At 46.1% G+C, this 14,884-nt stretch overlaps 2 protein-coding genes across 2 annotated transcripts in view; one reads left to right on the top strand and one right to left on the bottom strand.

The window, feature by feature from the left end:
* Positions 1 to 14,884, top strand: part of RECQL5 (RecQ like helicase 5) — a gene marked incomplete at both ends in the record, with an annotated part of 35,323 nt that overhangs the window by 12,623 nt on the left and 7,816 nt on the right. The window lies entirely within an intron of this gene.
* SMIM5 (small integral membrane protein 5) lies at positions 1,419 to 3,545 on the bottom strand (the record flags this gene model as incomplete). The annotated part of the gene is made up of 2 exons (XM_079544123.1): positions 1,419 to 1,540; positions 3,419 to 3,545. 2 exons carry the CDS (start codon positions 3,543 to 3,545, stop codon positions 1,419 to 1,421), a joined length of 249 nt encoding a protein of 82 aa, XP_079400249.1.

Raw genomic sequence — 14,884 nt, 5'->3', positions numbered from 1 at the left:
TGGTATACATATGTGTAATCCCCTTGACTCCTCTGCACTTAGAATATGGAATACAAGGGGTAGAAGATGACTTATTTATGAGTACTCATCTTTTTATATCTTCTTGTAAAGTGACTTTTCTCACACTTTGAGCTGAAAGAAAGCCCACTGGCTTGCAGAGTTGGATGCAATATGATGATCTTCCATTTGAAGTTACAAAAGTCCTTGTCTGCACCATAGCTTTGTACTTAGAGAAATTCCTTAACGTTCACCGCAGTGTAAACTAAACATACACAGTGGCTGCAACATGGAATAGGGATTTATTTTCACTTGGTAACTTCAGCTGTACGGACCATTCTTGGCTGTGCTTTGTCACAATGCCAGCTGTCAGCTGCTGCATGTGTACCCTGAAGTGACAATTACCACACTGCGAGTCACTCCTTTGAAATGCCTTTGTGAATGCTAATAAACATACCTTTGGCACATTGTTTATGTCCACTGAAATAAGCTGCACATGGTGCACAGAGTCAGGCACACAGGTCCCTCAAGTAAGGATGAGGGTTTGTTTGTCTCCTGTAACTCCCATGCTCTGAGGACCACTCACCTGCAATATGCAGAAGGGCAGAATTCACAAAAGATCTAACTAGCACATGGAAGTTGGGAAGCAGCATGTTTATCAAATTAAACTGTAACATCAGTGAATTTTTCTTGAATGCCTTTATCCTTCTCTTTACAAAGAGAATTGCACGTGATCTGATTTTTTCTTTTTGACAGTTTCACATGGCTGTGACACAAAAGAGGGCAGGGAGTATTTGTAGTCAGGGAGCTGTACATCGAGTCTCAGGTGGCATATTCACATCAGGTTGACAATCTGTTGTTTTCAGCAGTCATCTCAGTTAAAGGTGTCTATTGCACATGGCTTTTGAGAGAGCAGGTTTGGGCTTGATCCAAGATGTACTGAGCATGTCAACATCCCAGCGATGTCAGTGGTTTTGCTAGCACCCAGCATCACCCTTCTGGATTAGGCACTTGTGAAGAGAGTAGGTGCCCCTATCCACGTGGCAACTCTCATATTCTTTGCTTTGGTGTGTGGCTTGATGCTCACAAATGGAACCCTTGGCTAGCCCAGCTGCAGGACTGTTATTGGGTAAGTGTGTCTGTTTTGTCAGAAGCTGGTGTCTATGCACTCCCAGCCCACCCCAAACATGGAGACAGTTATGGTAAAGTTGTGTTACCTTTCTGCTCACATCGTGGAGCCCAGCCGTAGCTGTCACAGAAAGAATGTATTTCATGCTGTGATTTCTGGTCCTCTGAGTCATAATCATTAATATTGTTATTGCCATTTCCAGTGCATTAGTGCAGAGAGTCATTCCCGTGGGACTGAATCACAATGTCCATGCGTGTCCTTGATGATGGGTTATGTCACCTCTTGATGCACTTCATGGATGGGCAGTCGGGCGGACTTGGGCCTTCCTACGTCTGTGGTCAGGACCCTCATTGCAGCTACAGCAGCTGTAACAGCAGCAGCTGCAAGCAATGATCATCAGCACGAGAACAGTTACTGGAAAGAGAAGGAAAAAGGGTATTACTTCGTGACACCCCCCTGTGTCATGTGTGATTCCCCCTAATCACTGGAGACTAATCCCATATCTCCTGTAGGCTGTCTGAGCAGCAGGATGAACAGAGTCAAGCTTCTTGGTGATTTTTACCTTATATTCCCAACTCTCTCCTTGTAAGTTCCTGCTCTCTTGTATTAGTCATCCATTGAATCTGGGCAAATTGTCAGGCCTTGGTAGGAGCTGTAGGTGTCAGTAACCATGCTGATTGGCCAGCTGGCTGTTCATAAGGTTAAAGGAGCTAGGTACACTAACTTACCCACAGTGTGGACACTGAATTGGGGTTTTCCCCTTTGTCCACCCTAATTGTTTGTATATTTTGGTAGGCAAGACAATAACAATAAAAATATAGAATGTATTTATTTGTACATCACCATCAGAACAAAAGATAGCTTTCTAGGCTGTGGCCCTAGAGCTCATCCACTGCACACACAAAACTACTGTCATTACTGGGTATTTTGAGCTCTTAAGAGCTGCATACCAAACCAAGAGCAAAGCTTTGTGGTGGATGCCCTATCCCTGAGGACCAGGCTCTGAGAACCCTAATGGAGCTGTAGATGTCCCTGTTCATTGCAGGGGAGTTTGTTCCATCCAAGTCAAACAATTGTATAATTCTGTGATAGCTTTACCTGCCTTATGGGCTGTTGTTTCAGAGATGACATGCAACAACTAAGCAGAGCTATGCACTGGAAAGGACAGAGATCAAATACTCCCCACAGTTATGTCAGAAGCAACTAGAGAAGGTTTGGCTAATCAAACTGGCAGTTCCGTTTCTGAAGAGTAATGATATTTACCCTTGGACAAGAGTAGATATTTGTGATTGGATTGGCTTTACTCTTTCTTCTGTATTAAGCTTGAGGAAATAAATACTTCAAACACAGGGTTTTGTTTCACAAAGCAGTAGGCTGCCCTATTGTTATTGTACACCAGGATGTAGTGTAGAATAACTCTACATTAGTGTATTAGCAGATTGTTATTCTACACTGATGGTCAGGGTTGGAAGGGATACTTTAGGTTATCCCCAGTAGAGAAGGATGTCGTGTTTAATCCTGCAAAGCCCATGAGGAGCATGTGCATGCCTGCATTCTTTAAAAGTCTGAAGAAGGGCTGCCAGATGTTCTGAGCTGTGGGGAATCAGCTGGCACTGTGAACAAAAAAGATCAGCAGGTGTGTCTGTTTCTGAATTCCAGCCCAGGGAGGAGTGTCCAGGCTGCACACACACCCTTCCTTCCAGCACTGAGGCTGGGAGAGAGCTGTACTCCGTGGAGGTGGGCCTGCCTTCCTTGCTGCTTGTTTCCCCATTGTTTAAACAAATTTTGTCTCCCACGCACAAACAGTCTCGTTTGTTCCTTCCATGCCATCCCCACACAGAGCATCAGGAGAGATTTTGCCATTAAGTGAGAAAAATAAATAGGCTCATCTGCAGCGTACTGGCTTCTACTGAACTAAGCACAGCAATGACACTTAGGGTCTCAGACTTGTGGATTTTTCATGGCAGTGAGGTCCCCTGATGCCGTTTGTTATAAGCTATCTCCCACGCATCAAAACACTGCAGCAACTCTGGGTTTGTTAAAATATCACTTTTTAAACTAATGCTAAACTAGAGGAGCCTTGAGGAAAGTTCTGCTGTTGCCTGTGATCCACTGCATGTGTGTAGAGGTACACACAGAATACTAAAAAATGATCTAGCAATTAAATAGAGCCTCAGAAAGCAGCCTGGAAAACAACTCCAACAGTTCTGATCCATCAACAAAGACAGCAGAGCGAGCTGTCCCCATAGAAGAGACACTCTGACCCCCCTCCACCTCTGCCACTAAACTTACCAATAAACAGGAGCACCACACAGAAGGACACGATCTCCACAGGGTCAGCCTTGGGCAGTTTTTGGAGCTTAAGGAGAAGTTTCTCACCAATGGTTTGCATTTCCTTCAGAAAGGCTTCAGAAGACATTCTGGCTCAACCTCTCCAGCCTTTGTGCTGTAGGAAGAAAACAAATAGAAATAAACCTTTTCACTGACTAATGCTAGGAAGCTGCCAGCCTTCTTTATAGGGGTGTTGATCACAAGTAAAACAAGTTTATCTGGTCTCAGTCCTCATTCCCAGTAGCTAAGGTGGAGGACTATTAACTATCTGTGCATCCTGGCACTGTTCTCATTTCAGACTCTGGCTTTGAGGGAGCTTCTGACAGTTACGCTGTTGTGCAAAGGTGAAATGGTGTTTCTTCTAAAAGGAACTTAACTTCAGCAGGCACAAAGTTATTCAGTGGCTGCTCTTGCCTTCCACCCAACGAAAACAAGGTTTGCTTTGTAATTATGCTGACTTGTCTTTTTAGAAAGCAATGCATTGCAAGGTATCTTACGATGCTGTACTCCAGTAGTAAGTAGTTTTCAGCTGTGTGCTATGAGGAACACACAGTAGATTCCCTAGAAGTCTTCCTGCACTCCAGCTGTAGAAAACCCCTTCAGAATCGAAGGTGTTTGGCACAACAGCACCGTTTGTAATGTTTTGTCACTGTTCAGTAAAACTGGTTGATATGAAGAGCTGAAGCCCACGTTCAGTGGGGAGAGCTGGATGCTTTTTAAGTCATTCCAGATGACTGCAAGTTTGGTATGGTAAGTTAAATGCAGCCCTTAGTTCTATTTTAATTTTTAAGCCACAGTCTGTTCTAGTGGAGCAGTATATAAATTGAACAGTGGGTGTCCTGTAAGCTGTAGCTATCTTAGAGGCCTCAGCTTCGCCACCAATATTTGCTGTTCTTTTCCCCCTTGAGCAAAATTTTGGGAGGTATTAAAACAAACAAGCTTGCAGGAGAGCTATGGAAGTTAAACATTTTCCTTTAAATGCTGGAATAGCTGAGAGTTTGCCTGAAACAAGCGTTGGGACTTGCAGATTGATTATGGTTCTTATATCAAACAATATCATTACATCAAAATATACTAGCTCGTGTGTATTGTAGCAGTCAGCACTGTTTTATGGCACTTGAACATTGCAATTTAATTTCCTAGTCTTGTTAATACAACAAAGTCAAAAGACCAGGACAGTACTTCCAGAATAAGGCAGCTACTTCACTGCTGCACATCTGGTTTGGTTACTCAAACAAATGGATCCTTGGAGTTCAGTTTTTCTAAACACTGAGCACAGAGAGACCGTGGCTGTTTCTTTGCATGCTGGGCTTAAATACTTCAGCGCCAAATAAAATTACATTTTGTGTGTTTACGCAATCCAGAAAGGGTTTTCTTTGTTCTTTTAAATCCGAGCTAGGGAATAAAAATCGGAACCAGCTGGTTTCCAGGGCTTGGGGGTGGATGAAAAATCTACATCTACAGAAAGATCTCTGTGAAGCTTAGCAGAGGGAGGCGTTACTATGGGCTGCTGACCTGGCAGGTCACGATTGGGTCTAGAGCTAAATAGCTCATTCTGGATCATTGCCGTACCCCAAGTGAGCTGCTCCAGAAGTGGTTCCTTTCCCCTTCACGCAGCACTGTGAGATTCTATCAGCAAGTTTCCAGTTTTGCTTCCATTCCAAGAGATGGCAGTGGGGGCAGAGGTGAAGTGATTTGTGTTTTCTGCTCTTGGCTCTAGAAGAAAAACTTTAGAATAAATAAATGTGAGAAGACCGTTATTCCTGGCTCTAACATACTAAAATGTTTGCTCCCTTTGGGGCTGTTCCTGCCTGCCCAGAAGCTCTCCTAGTAAGGAGTGTGCTGTAACCTTTGGTATGGTGCTTTTGGGCTGCAACAGGAATAGCAAGTATGAGAACCGGGCTTCTGAAGTTTGGGTATACAATGGTTATGCAGCATAAAATTGGTCATTAGCACCCTAGAACTCCACGTGGAGTGACAGAGTATCTACACCAAAACGACAGGGACTTGTCACCTCTGGTGCTACCTGATCTGGAGCTACGTGAAGGACTTGTTGTTCTAAAAGTTGCAAGGACTGTTGCTTGTTTGGTTTGAACTTCTTCGGGGGGACGAAGTTTGAAATCAGTGGCACAGTCTGCACAAGGAAGCAAATGTTTTTCCACTCGACTGCGCTGCTGAACTTGTGACTGCGCATTGGTTCCAGGGGCTCTCACAGCTTTGGGATTTCTACTTAAGTGTAGCAAAAAGGTAATTTATTTCTCAGAAAAAAATAAGTAAGATAATACTAAAACTCACGAAAAAGGCTAGTTATATCCATGGATTTTTGTGTCTTCCATTCTCCTGCATGTAAAGACTTCAGTCAGGTTTAGCTTTGGTAGAAATCTTTTGTTTCAACTGATTTCAGCACACACACTTTTACCCTAAAGCTTAGCATGAGGGCAGTGCTGGCTGTGTGATAAATTGTCCCATGCATCTGCCTTGTCCCCCTCATCTACAACACAGCAGTGATGACACTACTTACAGATTTCAGAGGGGAACTGTAAGAATTAATTCCTTTTTTTTCATATTTCAAGTAAGCTCAGTTGCCAACAGCTGCAAAGACCAGGTAGTACAGATTTGATGGAAGCAGTAACTGTAGTGATTACTATTGAAATGGGCAAGTCTTGAGAGATTTGAAATCTAAGGTTCTAAGTCTTAATAGTTTACTTTCTAAGCCTGGACTGCTGTCCCATGACAATGATTCTGTGGGGCTTGGAGCAAGCCTGAGTCTCTGCAGATTTTTTTAAATCTCAATTGGGAATCTCACTTTGCTCATTGCTGTTCCTTAGAAATGCATCCAGTGAGGATGGGAGCCTTCCAGAGCAGAGGGAACTCAACTGCTGGGGCAGCAAAGCCAGTGCTATGGACGAAATGCTGAGTGACCGGGGAGCAATGCAGTAAAGCCTCATCAGACAACTGTCATGAACTTTTTCTGCCATAACAGTAGCTGTAGATGATACAAAGTGAAGACAGAGAGTTGGATGACAAATTTGCATAGAAAAGGAAGTGAAGGCAGCACTGATGCCTTGTGACTGGCAGTTTGGAAGTTGGTGCTGCAGCGCTGTGGTTTCAGCTATTTCCTCTTCTGGCTGTCCATTAAAAAATAGCTCGTCTACCCAGTGTTGACAGTGGGACTGGGTCATCCAGCTTCCCTGCCCTCCTCTGTGTTGCAGGGTCTGGTAGAGGAAGGAATAAAACAAACCTTTTAGTTTGGGTTTGGATCTGGGGGGGGGGGGGGGGGGGGGGAAATAACAGAGCCAGAACTTGCCATATGCCTTGGATTGTTAGCTTTGGTTGAAAAGGGGGAGCACAGTAATAATGCAGGAGGATGCCTGATGTCTGCAGGTGTGCTGCAAGGATCAGATGAGCATTTAACACCAAGGAAACGTGTTCTATGTTTCGGGCACCTGTGGAGTTAGATTCCCAGAAAATGCTGCTATTTGTTTTTAATGCAGATTCATCTTGCTGATCCTACTGAACAAAGCTGCAAAAATTGCCCTAATAGCCTGAGATTATCTTTCTGAGCTATTTTAATGGACTTAAGCTGTATTGAAGCACTCACAGAAGCTGGTTGCTCTGCTTTTCTGAGATTAAGCCATTAAAAAGCCTCAATTTGGAGGCATTTCAGACAAAAGCTTTGGTCAGGTTTGGTGTTGTGAACTGGCTGTGTGTGGTAGCTTCCAGGCTTCAAGCAAGAAAAAACGCTTTGCATCAAAACTTTGTGAGCTTAGATCTACTGCAGAGGAGTAAGGCACCTTTCTGCTCATAACTGTGGTGGCATTGAGCAACCTATTTCAGCACAAAGAACGTGAATTTCAGTTTGTGGTTTAGCCCCAGGACTGGAAGTTAGTAAATGCAGGCACTCTTCCGGACTTGCCGTGGATGCTTACTGGTTGTGTGACTTTGGGTAAGTCATCCCATCCCATGCCTTTGTTGCACAACTTCGTTTCTGTGAAGCTGCAGAGCATGTAACCACTATCAGGGGTTGGATTTGCTGTTTTTTGTGTGTCCATATCTCCAAAATGTTCTGAAATATCTAGATGATAAGTCCCTAGTTTTGTTGCAGCTACACAAGGAATTACCTTTGCTTGCGATCTGCCTTGCAGTCATTGAGTCAGGGTGAGAGCAGATGAAAGCATGGCTGCGTAGCTGCTCCTTGCCAGTCCTGCTTCGTAGGATTTTATTTCTCTTGGCATGACTTCCCAGTCCATTGGTTTTACTGTGCTCTCTGAAAAGCTTTGCTTGTATGGGTCTGTTGCTACAGTCATACAAAACTGATGAAGAAGCCATGGAGGCTTCAGCTGTGGTGGTGGTGCCCTGAAGCCTCCAATGCCTGCAGCAGTAATGCAGCAAGGCCTGTGAAGGAGAGTTCAGTATCCTCCCCACAGTACTCACTGATCACGTCAGACCCTATGAAGTAGCACCTCCCTGATGTGCCTGAGAAGCAGAATGCCAGGGTAACATCCTTCATGTAGAGTTGTCATTTTTCCAAGGCTCTGGCTGTGAAGAAGCAAATACTTTGTGTTGTTCTTGGACAAGTCCAATAGGCTGGCTGAAACTGGATGAGTGTAGGAATGGGAAGCCTTTGTGGGCTGTGGTAGCTTATTGGGTAGGAAATCCTAGAAGGCAATCCCAGCCTCTCAGTGCAGCAGAAGGTGCTGAGCAGCTGGAGGAGAGATGCTTTCTGTTCTGCTTTAAAATAATTTCTGACTGTACTTAGCCACTTTCTTAAGAACATGAAGGCTTGGTAAGTTCCTAACCCCACCACCTTTGTTCTTGGTTCCTGAAACATGCTTTTGATTTCGTGTGGATAAGGTCTGCAGACTTCCTGTCCTAAAACAGGGTTGGTCTGCTTGGTGCTGTTAAAGTTTAGATGCATTTTGGCAGCACATGTAATGATTCTTGTCTGATTGTTTATTGTTCTAAGTATGTAATGTGCTTCTGAGATGAAAAGGGTTATAGAAATGCAGCATTATTATTAGTGCATGGTTTTCTCTCATCATTGTTAGTGCAATGCTGTAGTTGACCAGCCATGTGAATCTTAGCTCTGGTTCACAGGCAAGCCCTTTTTTTTTCCAAAAACAGGAGTGAACAGAGCCAGACAGACCTATAATTCATTCCCAAACAGATGAAAATAGTTTCCAGTATCGAGAGAATTCAGCTTTTTAACAGCACACACCCAAACTGGTAAACTACAGCACCATGTCATGGGAGAAAAAGCTTCAACTTTGTCAGTTGGTCAGGAAAAGAAGGCCACACATTCCTTCAGATCAGAAAGCAGCCCTGCCTGAATAGCCATTTGGCTGGGACACCCTGTCATCTCCACCACCCACTATTTGGAGACTGGTTTTGAGGCAGCAGCGTAAATGTTGCTTTCCTCCCCTCCAACCTAATATTAGACTAATATAAAAAGGCTCTGAGTTCCTTGCAATAGCAGTTGGAGGAGGTGAGGTGCCCATCAGGGCACTGTGCTGGCTCTGTGAAGCACCGTGGTTTACTCCAGTCCATCCCACAAGCAAATCCCCATCACCCCACGATGCAGCTCCTCAGTGCCAGTCCCATGTTTAAGAAGTGGGGAAACGAAGGCACAGAGCCATCCAGTGAATGGAAAAGGTCAATTTTAAAAATAAAACAAGAGAACTTTTTATAGGCCGAAGGATTGCTCGTGCTTGAATCTAACCTGAAAGTCTCATCTAATATTAGCAAAACAATTTCCTAGGGCAGAGGTGACTGGATGGCTATGAATGCCGCTTCACAAATGCACTGAGATCTATGAGCAGTTCGGTGTTTGAGGTATGGCTCTGGCAATGGAAATCCCTTTCCAACCTGCTGTCAGCCACCCTGCTCTGCTCCCAGACAATGGCACACATTGTTGAGCTTTGGGAAATCTGCTTGTCCGCTCCCGGTGTGGCTGCTTGCTGCGTGGGCAGGCTGTGCTGGAGAGCTGCTGCTGCAGCCGGGATCTGCTCGCTCAAATGGTTCTGTTCTGTACCTCCAGAACTGCTTTTGCATTTCACTCGGGGTGAGAGGCCGTGTGCTGTGACAGCTGTAACACAAGCCATGTCCCGCCGCCTTTATCCAGACATGTGTTTCATATTGCTCCCCCCTCCCACATGTACACACTGCTGTGCTGGACGAGCCCCCAGCCAAACCCGTTAAGGTTCTCTTTCACGAGGAGAACTTGGCCTGCTTCCCTCCTTCCCTCTGACTGCCCATCTCTCCTTGCTCCTCCCCCTTCCTTCCCCCCCCCCCCAAACTTTGTTTTTCTCCTGCTGTGAAACCATCTCAGCTGCAACAAACAAGAGACCCTTCATTAGCGGGATGGAAACTTGCCTCCATCCCCTTTGAACCTCGGGCTAAGCTGGAGGCGTGTGGCTCCTAACCACCGGGTCTTCGCACGCAGGCAGCTCCAATTCTGTGTCTTTGTACACAACCTGCCCTCCCTTCACCCTAATGGGAAGGAAAGAAGTGGAAATACCTGCTCCTTAACATTCCTCCATACAGGCACGTGTGAAATGGGGAAGGCATCTTCCTGGCATTCTGCCCCTGTGCCTGTTGGTACGCAGCTGGCTGCCCCAGCACCCGCTGGAAGAGGCTCAGCTCAGGTCTTCCAAGCACAGCAATCAGTTTCAGGTGGCACAAAATGGGGTCTCTTTGCTCGGCCTCCTGCCAGCCCCTTCCTCCTCCCCGGCAGCAGCCAGGTGGCAGTGCAGGTTATGGGACACCCCTCTGTACAACCACAGCTCACAGTGGTTTCTTTCTGCTTCCTCTCCCACTGCATTCGGACCTGTCAGTACTGTTGTTGTAAACCATATACCATGTATGTGTGTGTATGTGTCTGCTCAGAGCAGTGGCTTCCCATGCTGGTTTGATTGTAAACCACCAGCTGTGTTGGATACACTGCTTCGAGTTTCTTCTTTTTTCTGAATTCTCTTGTTAGAAGCTGTGTAAAATCTTTCCATTTATTGTTATTGGACACAGATGCTTTCCTTACACAGTGTGCTAGTTTCCCAAGCAGGGTTTGTTTTCTAAGCTCTCTGTTTGCTTCAGGATTCGGGAGATAAAACTTGGCTCCAGCTGGGAGGAGCTCTGGAGCCACGCTGTGGCTGCACCCCCTGGTTTGACGTGTGCTCCCTGTGCTGGCAGCTGCTCCCCAATGGCACATACACAGAGAAGCAGAGCGGTTCCCTCACCCAAACAGAGTCCTAATGCATCAAATCAGCCCTGCAGAGAATGCCCTGCAGTAGACCTGCTTATCAGCTAAGGTCACATTCCATAGCAGCAACAGAAAACCGAGCGCACAGCCTTTCTAATCAACAAAAAAGTCGCTTACCCTGCTCTGACTGTAGGAGCAATACAAGGCTGCGGGCTGAATCCTTTTGTTAGCAGTCCGGCTGCAGCACAGCTTTCTGGAATCCTACTACAAGCTTTCCCCTCACCACCTTCACAACTGAATGTCCCTTGCAAACAAACTTAAACCAGCAAGCTCTGTTCACAGGCTGGTTTTGCAGCTCACCCTAAAGAGCCCCACCAGCTCCAGCTACTTGCTAACCAGCTGAATGCGAAGGTGCTATGGTTGACCGAACACCAGCAATAGCCTTACCCCAGCCGTGCCACGAGCTCTCCTCCTCTTGTTTTCCTTCTGCCTTCTGAAACTTTCACGTCATCCCTCCCCTCATCCCGGCTCGGCGCTGGCTCTGCTCGCTCAGCACTGACAGCCAGCTGTTGTCTCTGCCTCCGTGTGCCGCCGGCTGTCGCGGAGCAGCACAGTTTTGGGTTACGTGTGTGCCAGGGCGGGCGGCCGTGGGGAGCCCTGCCTGCAGCCCCCGCCTCCAGGGCTCGCTTCTCCACATCCCTTCCGAGTGAGGTTTTCTCTTCTTCTCTTTTTATTGTGGAGTTTTCTGGAGCGGAGCTGAAGCTGATGCTCACCTTGCACAAGTTTGGGGGTGTGTTAAAGCAATTACCTTCGCTCTGTGCTGCTCAGTTTCCTTCCCAGTCCCAGGGGAAGGAACTTTTCTGACTGCAAAGTTGCAGTGACAGTGCAGCACAGCGTGCTGCTGCTGGGAGCAAGGCTAGTGCTGGGGGTGAATATGCTTCATGCCCTTGGCCAACTCATTCACTTCCCCAATGCATTGGGCATTTGCTTCTGATGGGCTGGGGACAGCTGATGCCCACTGCCTTGGCTCCAGATTGCTGAAGTTCAGCTGCTGCTATAGAGCTGCAGCCTTTCATATAGGTGCAAAACAGTAATACTCCATCAACCACACCATTTGTCCTTTTTCACAGAATCGTAGAATCACCAATGTTGGAAGGGACCCTTAAAGGTTGTCTGTTCTACCTCCCCTGCAGTGAATTTGGTAGAGCACATTAAATTGTTCAGCAACTGGCATCTGTGTAAATAATTTGGCCTTGTGTGATTTTTGTATGTTTCATACTGCTCGCTTTTCTTGGGTTTATTTCAAGACTTGCTGTATTTCTGGGGAGCTCTCAATGGGGGCTGTGTACCCTCCTTTGGCTCCTACGAAGGAATGCTTTTTTCCTGACATATTCTGGCATAGGCAAAGCTGCTTCTTGGATATGTGGCTTTGTGTCTTCTCGGACAGCTCACTCATTTCTACTAATGGTAGCAACAATTGTACTGTTTTACCTGATCTACCAAAGCAAGGAGTACAAAAGGAGGCATGGTATAGGCATCCATAGAGCTGAGATAGCACTCTCCTGACATATTGCCACTGACAAAAATACATGAATAAACTTGGTTGTCATTTGCTCTTCATCTTATACCATGACATAAAACCTGGGTAGGATGTCTGAAATAAAATACTGATTTTACATTTCAGAGACCTGTGGTCAGCTCGTATTTACTCCTGTAGAAGGGTAGGGGAGAAAACAATACAGTGTGTATTGGAAAGACTCAATCATTTCAGGACATGTGTAATAATGCAAGCTATCATTAACTGATGTAAATCAGCTCTCCATCTCCTGGGCATTTTTCAGGTGCTCATGAGATGTGGGAAGTTTCCCCACCATGGCAACGTGTAGCCAACTGATTCAGGACCTTGTATTCAGTTACCCATTAACCCAATGGTTCCCCCACCATCCATTTTGGTACCTCTTTTTGGCCTTTTGTGTCCACTTCTGGGACTGCAACTTCATTCTGCAACTGAATTTGAGTGACTCAACTCATGGCTATCATTGAGTCAGGTGAGGCTGTGACCCTGATTTGGGTGGTTTTGCATAAAGGAGGCAGATACTGCAAGCTGAGCCTGACTTTACAAGGCTGGCAGTCTAGGAACTTAGAATCATAGTATTGTTGGGTGCTGGAAGGGGCCCTAAAGGCCATCTGGTGCCACCCCTGCCCTGAGCAGGGACACCCACAGCTCCATCAGTGCTCACAGCCCATCCCTGCCCTTGGCTGTCTGCAGGGATGGGGCACCACCGCCTCTCTGGGCAACCTGTGCCACTGCCTCACTGCCCACAGTGTAAAAACTTCCTTACTTCCAATCCTAATCTTTCCTCTTTTAGTTTGGAACCATTTCCCCTTGTCCTATCACGACAGACCCTCCTAAAGGACCTTGAACCTCTCTAAATTCCAGTGACATCAGACTTGATCTCTGCTTCTCCAGAGGATTTCTTTGCAGGGTCTCTCCTTTTGCTTTAAGAGACAGGAGTACATGTGGATGTCTGTCCCCAGCATAAGCCTGGTGAGTTCTGTAGGAATGGGAGAGACCTGACCACTCCTGTATGCCTCACTTAACTCTAATTCAGATCAGTGTGTGTTTGAGAGATGGGAAGTAATAAGAACACCCTCCTGTTTTTTTGGGGGGGAAACTGACAGCTCATTGATGCTATTATAGTCACATAGCACTGGCAGGACAGTCCACAGCAGCAGTTCTTTAGGAAAAGTAGAACTAGGGGATGTCCTGCACCTCCACGAGGCCAGTCTGAAGATAAGAACCGGTAGTTGGTGATGCCATCAGCAAAGCATCACACAAAAAAGAACCTTCTGTCCCTAATAGTGTAAAAAGAGTTCAACTAGAGGGCACACCGAGAGCCCTCCATGAAAAGGCTGAGTATGTGCAAGGAGGCAGAACCCCGTGTTAATAATTACAGGGAAAAGTATTGAGTATGAATGTGCTACCAGGAAAACCTTTACATATGTAACACAAGTAATGCATATAAGCTGAAGATCTTTTGTGCCAGGCGTGCACATTAGATGGAGAGATCCCCCGTGCATCTGACACTGTAAAGAAGAACGCTTCTTAATGCCATGTTGATGTTGAGGAGTTTCATTTGAACTGGAGTTTGTCTGGTAACAGCAGGACAGGCTGCACCAGCAGCTCTTTTGGAAAAGGAGAACAAGGGGATCAAATGAGTTGTGTCCGTCCCAATCCCCCCACCCCTCCCCAATATATGAAAGGAGCTCTTTCTTCGTGCTCAAGGCACCAGTGAGTCAGTGCCACTGATATAAAGGCAGCTTTGTGGGAGCCCTTTCTGGGCTTTGAGTCCCCAGCCCCTGCAGCACGTCACCACGCTGCAGCCCTCACCTGAGCAGCACCAGCCCTGGGCACTTCAGCATACACTCATTTTCCTGCTTGGCAACTGTGAGCTGCTGCTTTCCTCGCTCATCTGCTTGGCCAGCTGACCAGCTCAGGGGAACTGATGGGAACAGTGTGCCAGCCACCACTGCAGACCCTTCCAGGCCTTCTTTGTGCCATGTACACATGCACTTATGCTGGCCCAGAAGAATGCACGCAAGTTCACAAGCTGTGTTTGTTAGTCACATTGCTGGCAAGCTCAGACTTGTTCTCAAAGGGTTTTAATAAGAATAAATGAAGTGTACACTCTTTCGGTTTTCCTCCCTGTCACTCAGTTTTTTGCACACAAAGTTGGTAAGCCAGCTGAGACACTCCTCAGTACAGGAGCAAAATCTCCACTTTGATCTTCCTTGCAGTAAAATAATTCTCATGTTGCTGCTTGACTGCAGGATTTATCTCTAACTGCATGATTTTGTTTCTGTGTGTCTGGTGCTGGGATTTGGATTCAGATACCACGGCCACCTCTGCTGTGAAACCCAACTTTTGAAAAGCTCCTCTAAATTCTTCCAGCTTTCTGAAAACAAGTGGCTGCCCTGGTTCTTTTTCCTCTGGCAAAAACACTATCTTCACTCATTTAAATTAGGGAGTGTTCCAGAGGAGAAATGGCCTCCTGCCCATGTTGCTAATGATCGTATATCTGTTACTGAACTTTTTTTACATGTCCCAAAGCACTGATGTCTGCCAAAAATCTTTGAAGATTTCTGGAAGAAGGATCTAATTGTCTTCAAATGGCTTGTTTGCTAAAGCTGATAGAGCTTGTGCAATGTGTGAGCACATGGACATACATGTA

Source organism: Tetrao urogallus (assembly GCF_951394365.1).
Source record: "Tetrao urogallus genome assembly, chromosome: 18".
Taxonomy (NCBI): domain Eukaryota; kingdom Metazoa; phylum Chordata; class Aves; order Galliformes; family Phasianidae; genus Tetrao; species Tetrao urogallus.
This window is presented reverse-complemented; position numbering and strand designations above follow the sequence as displayed.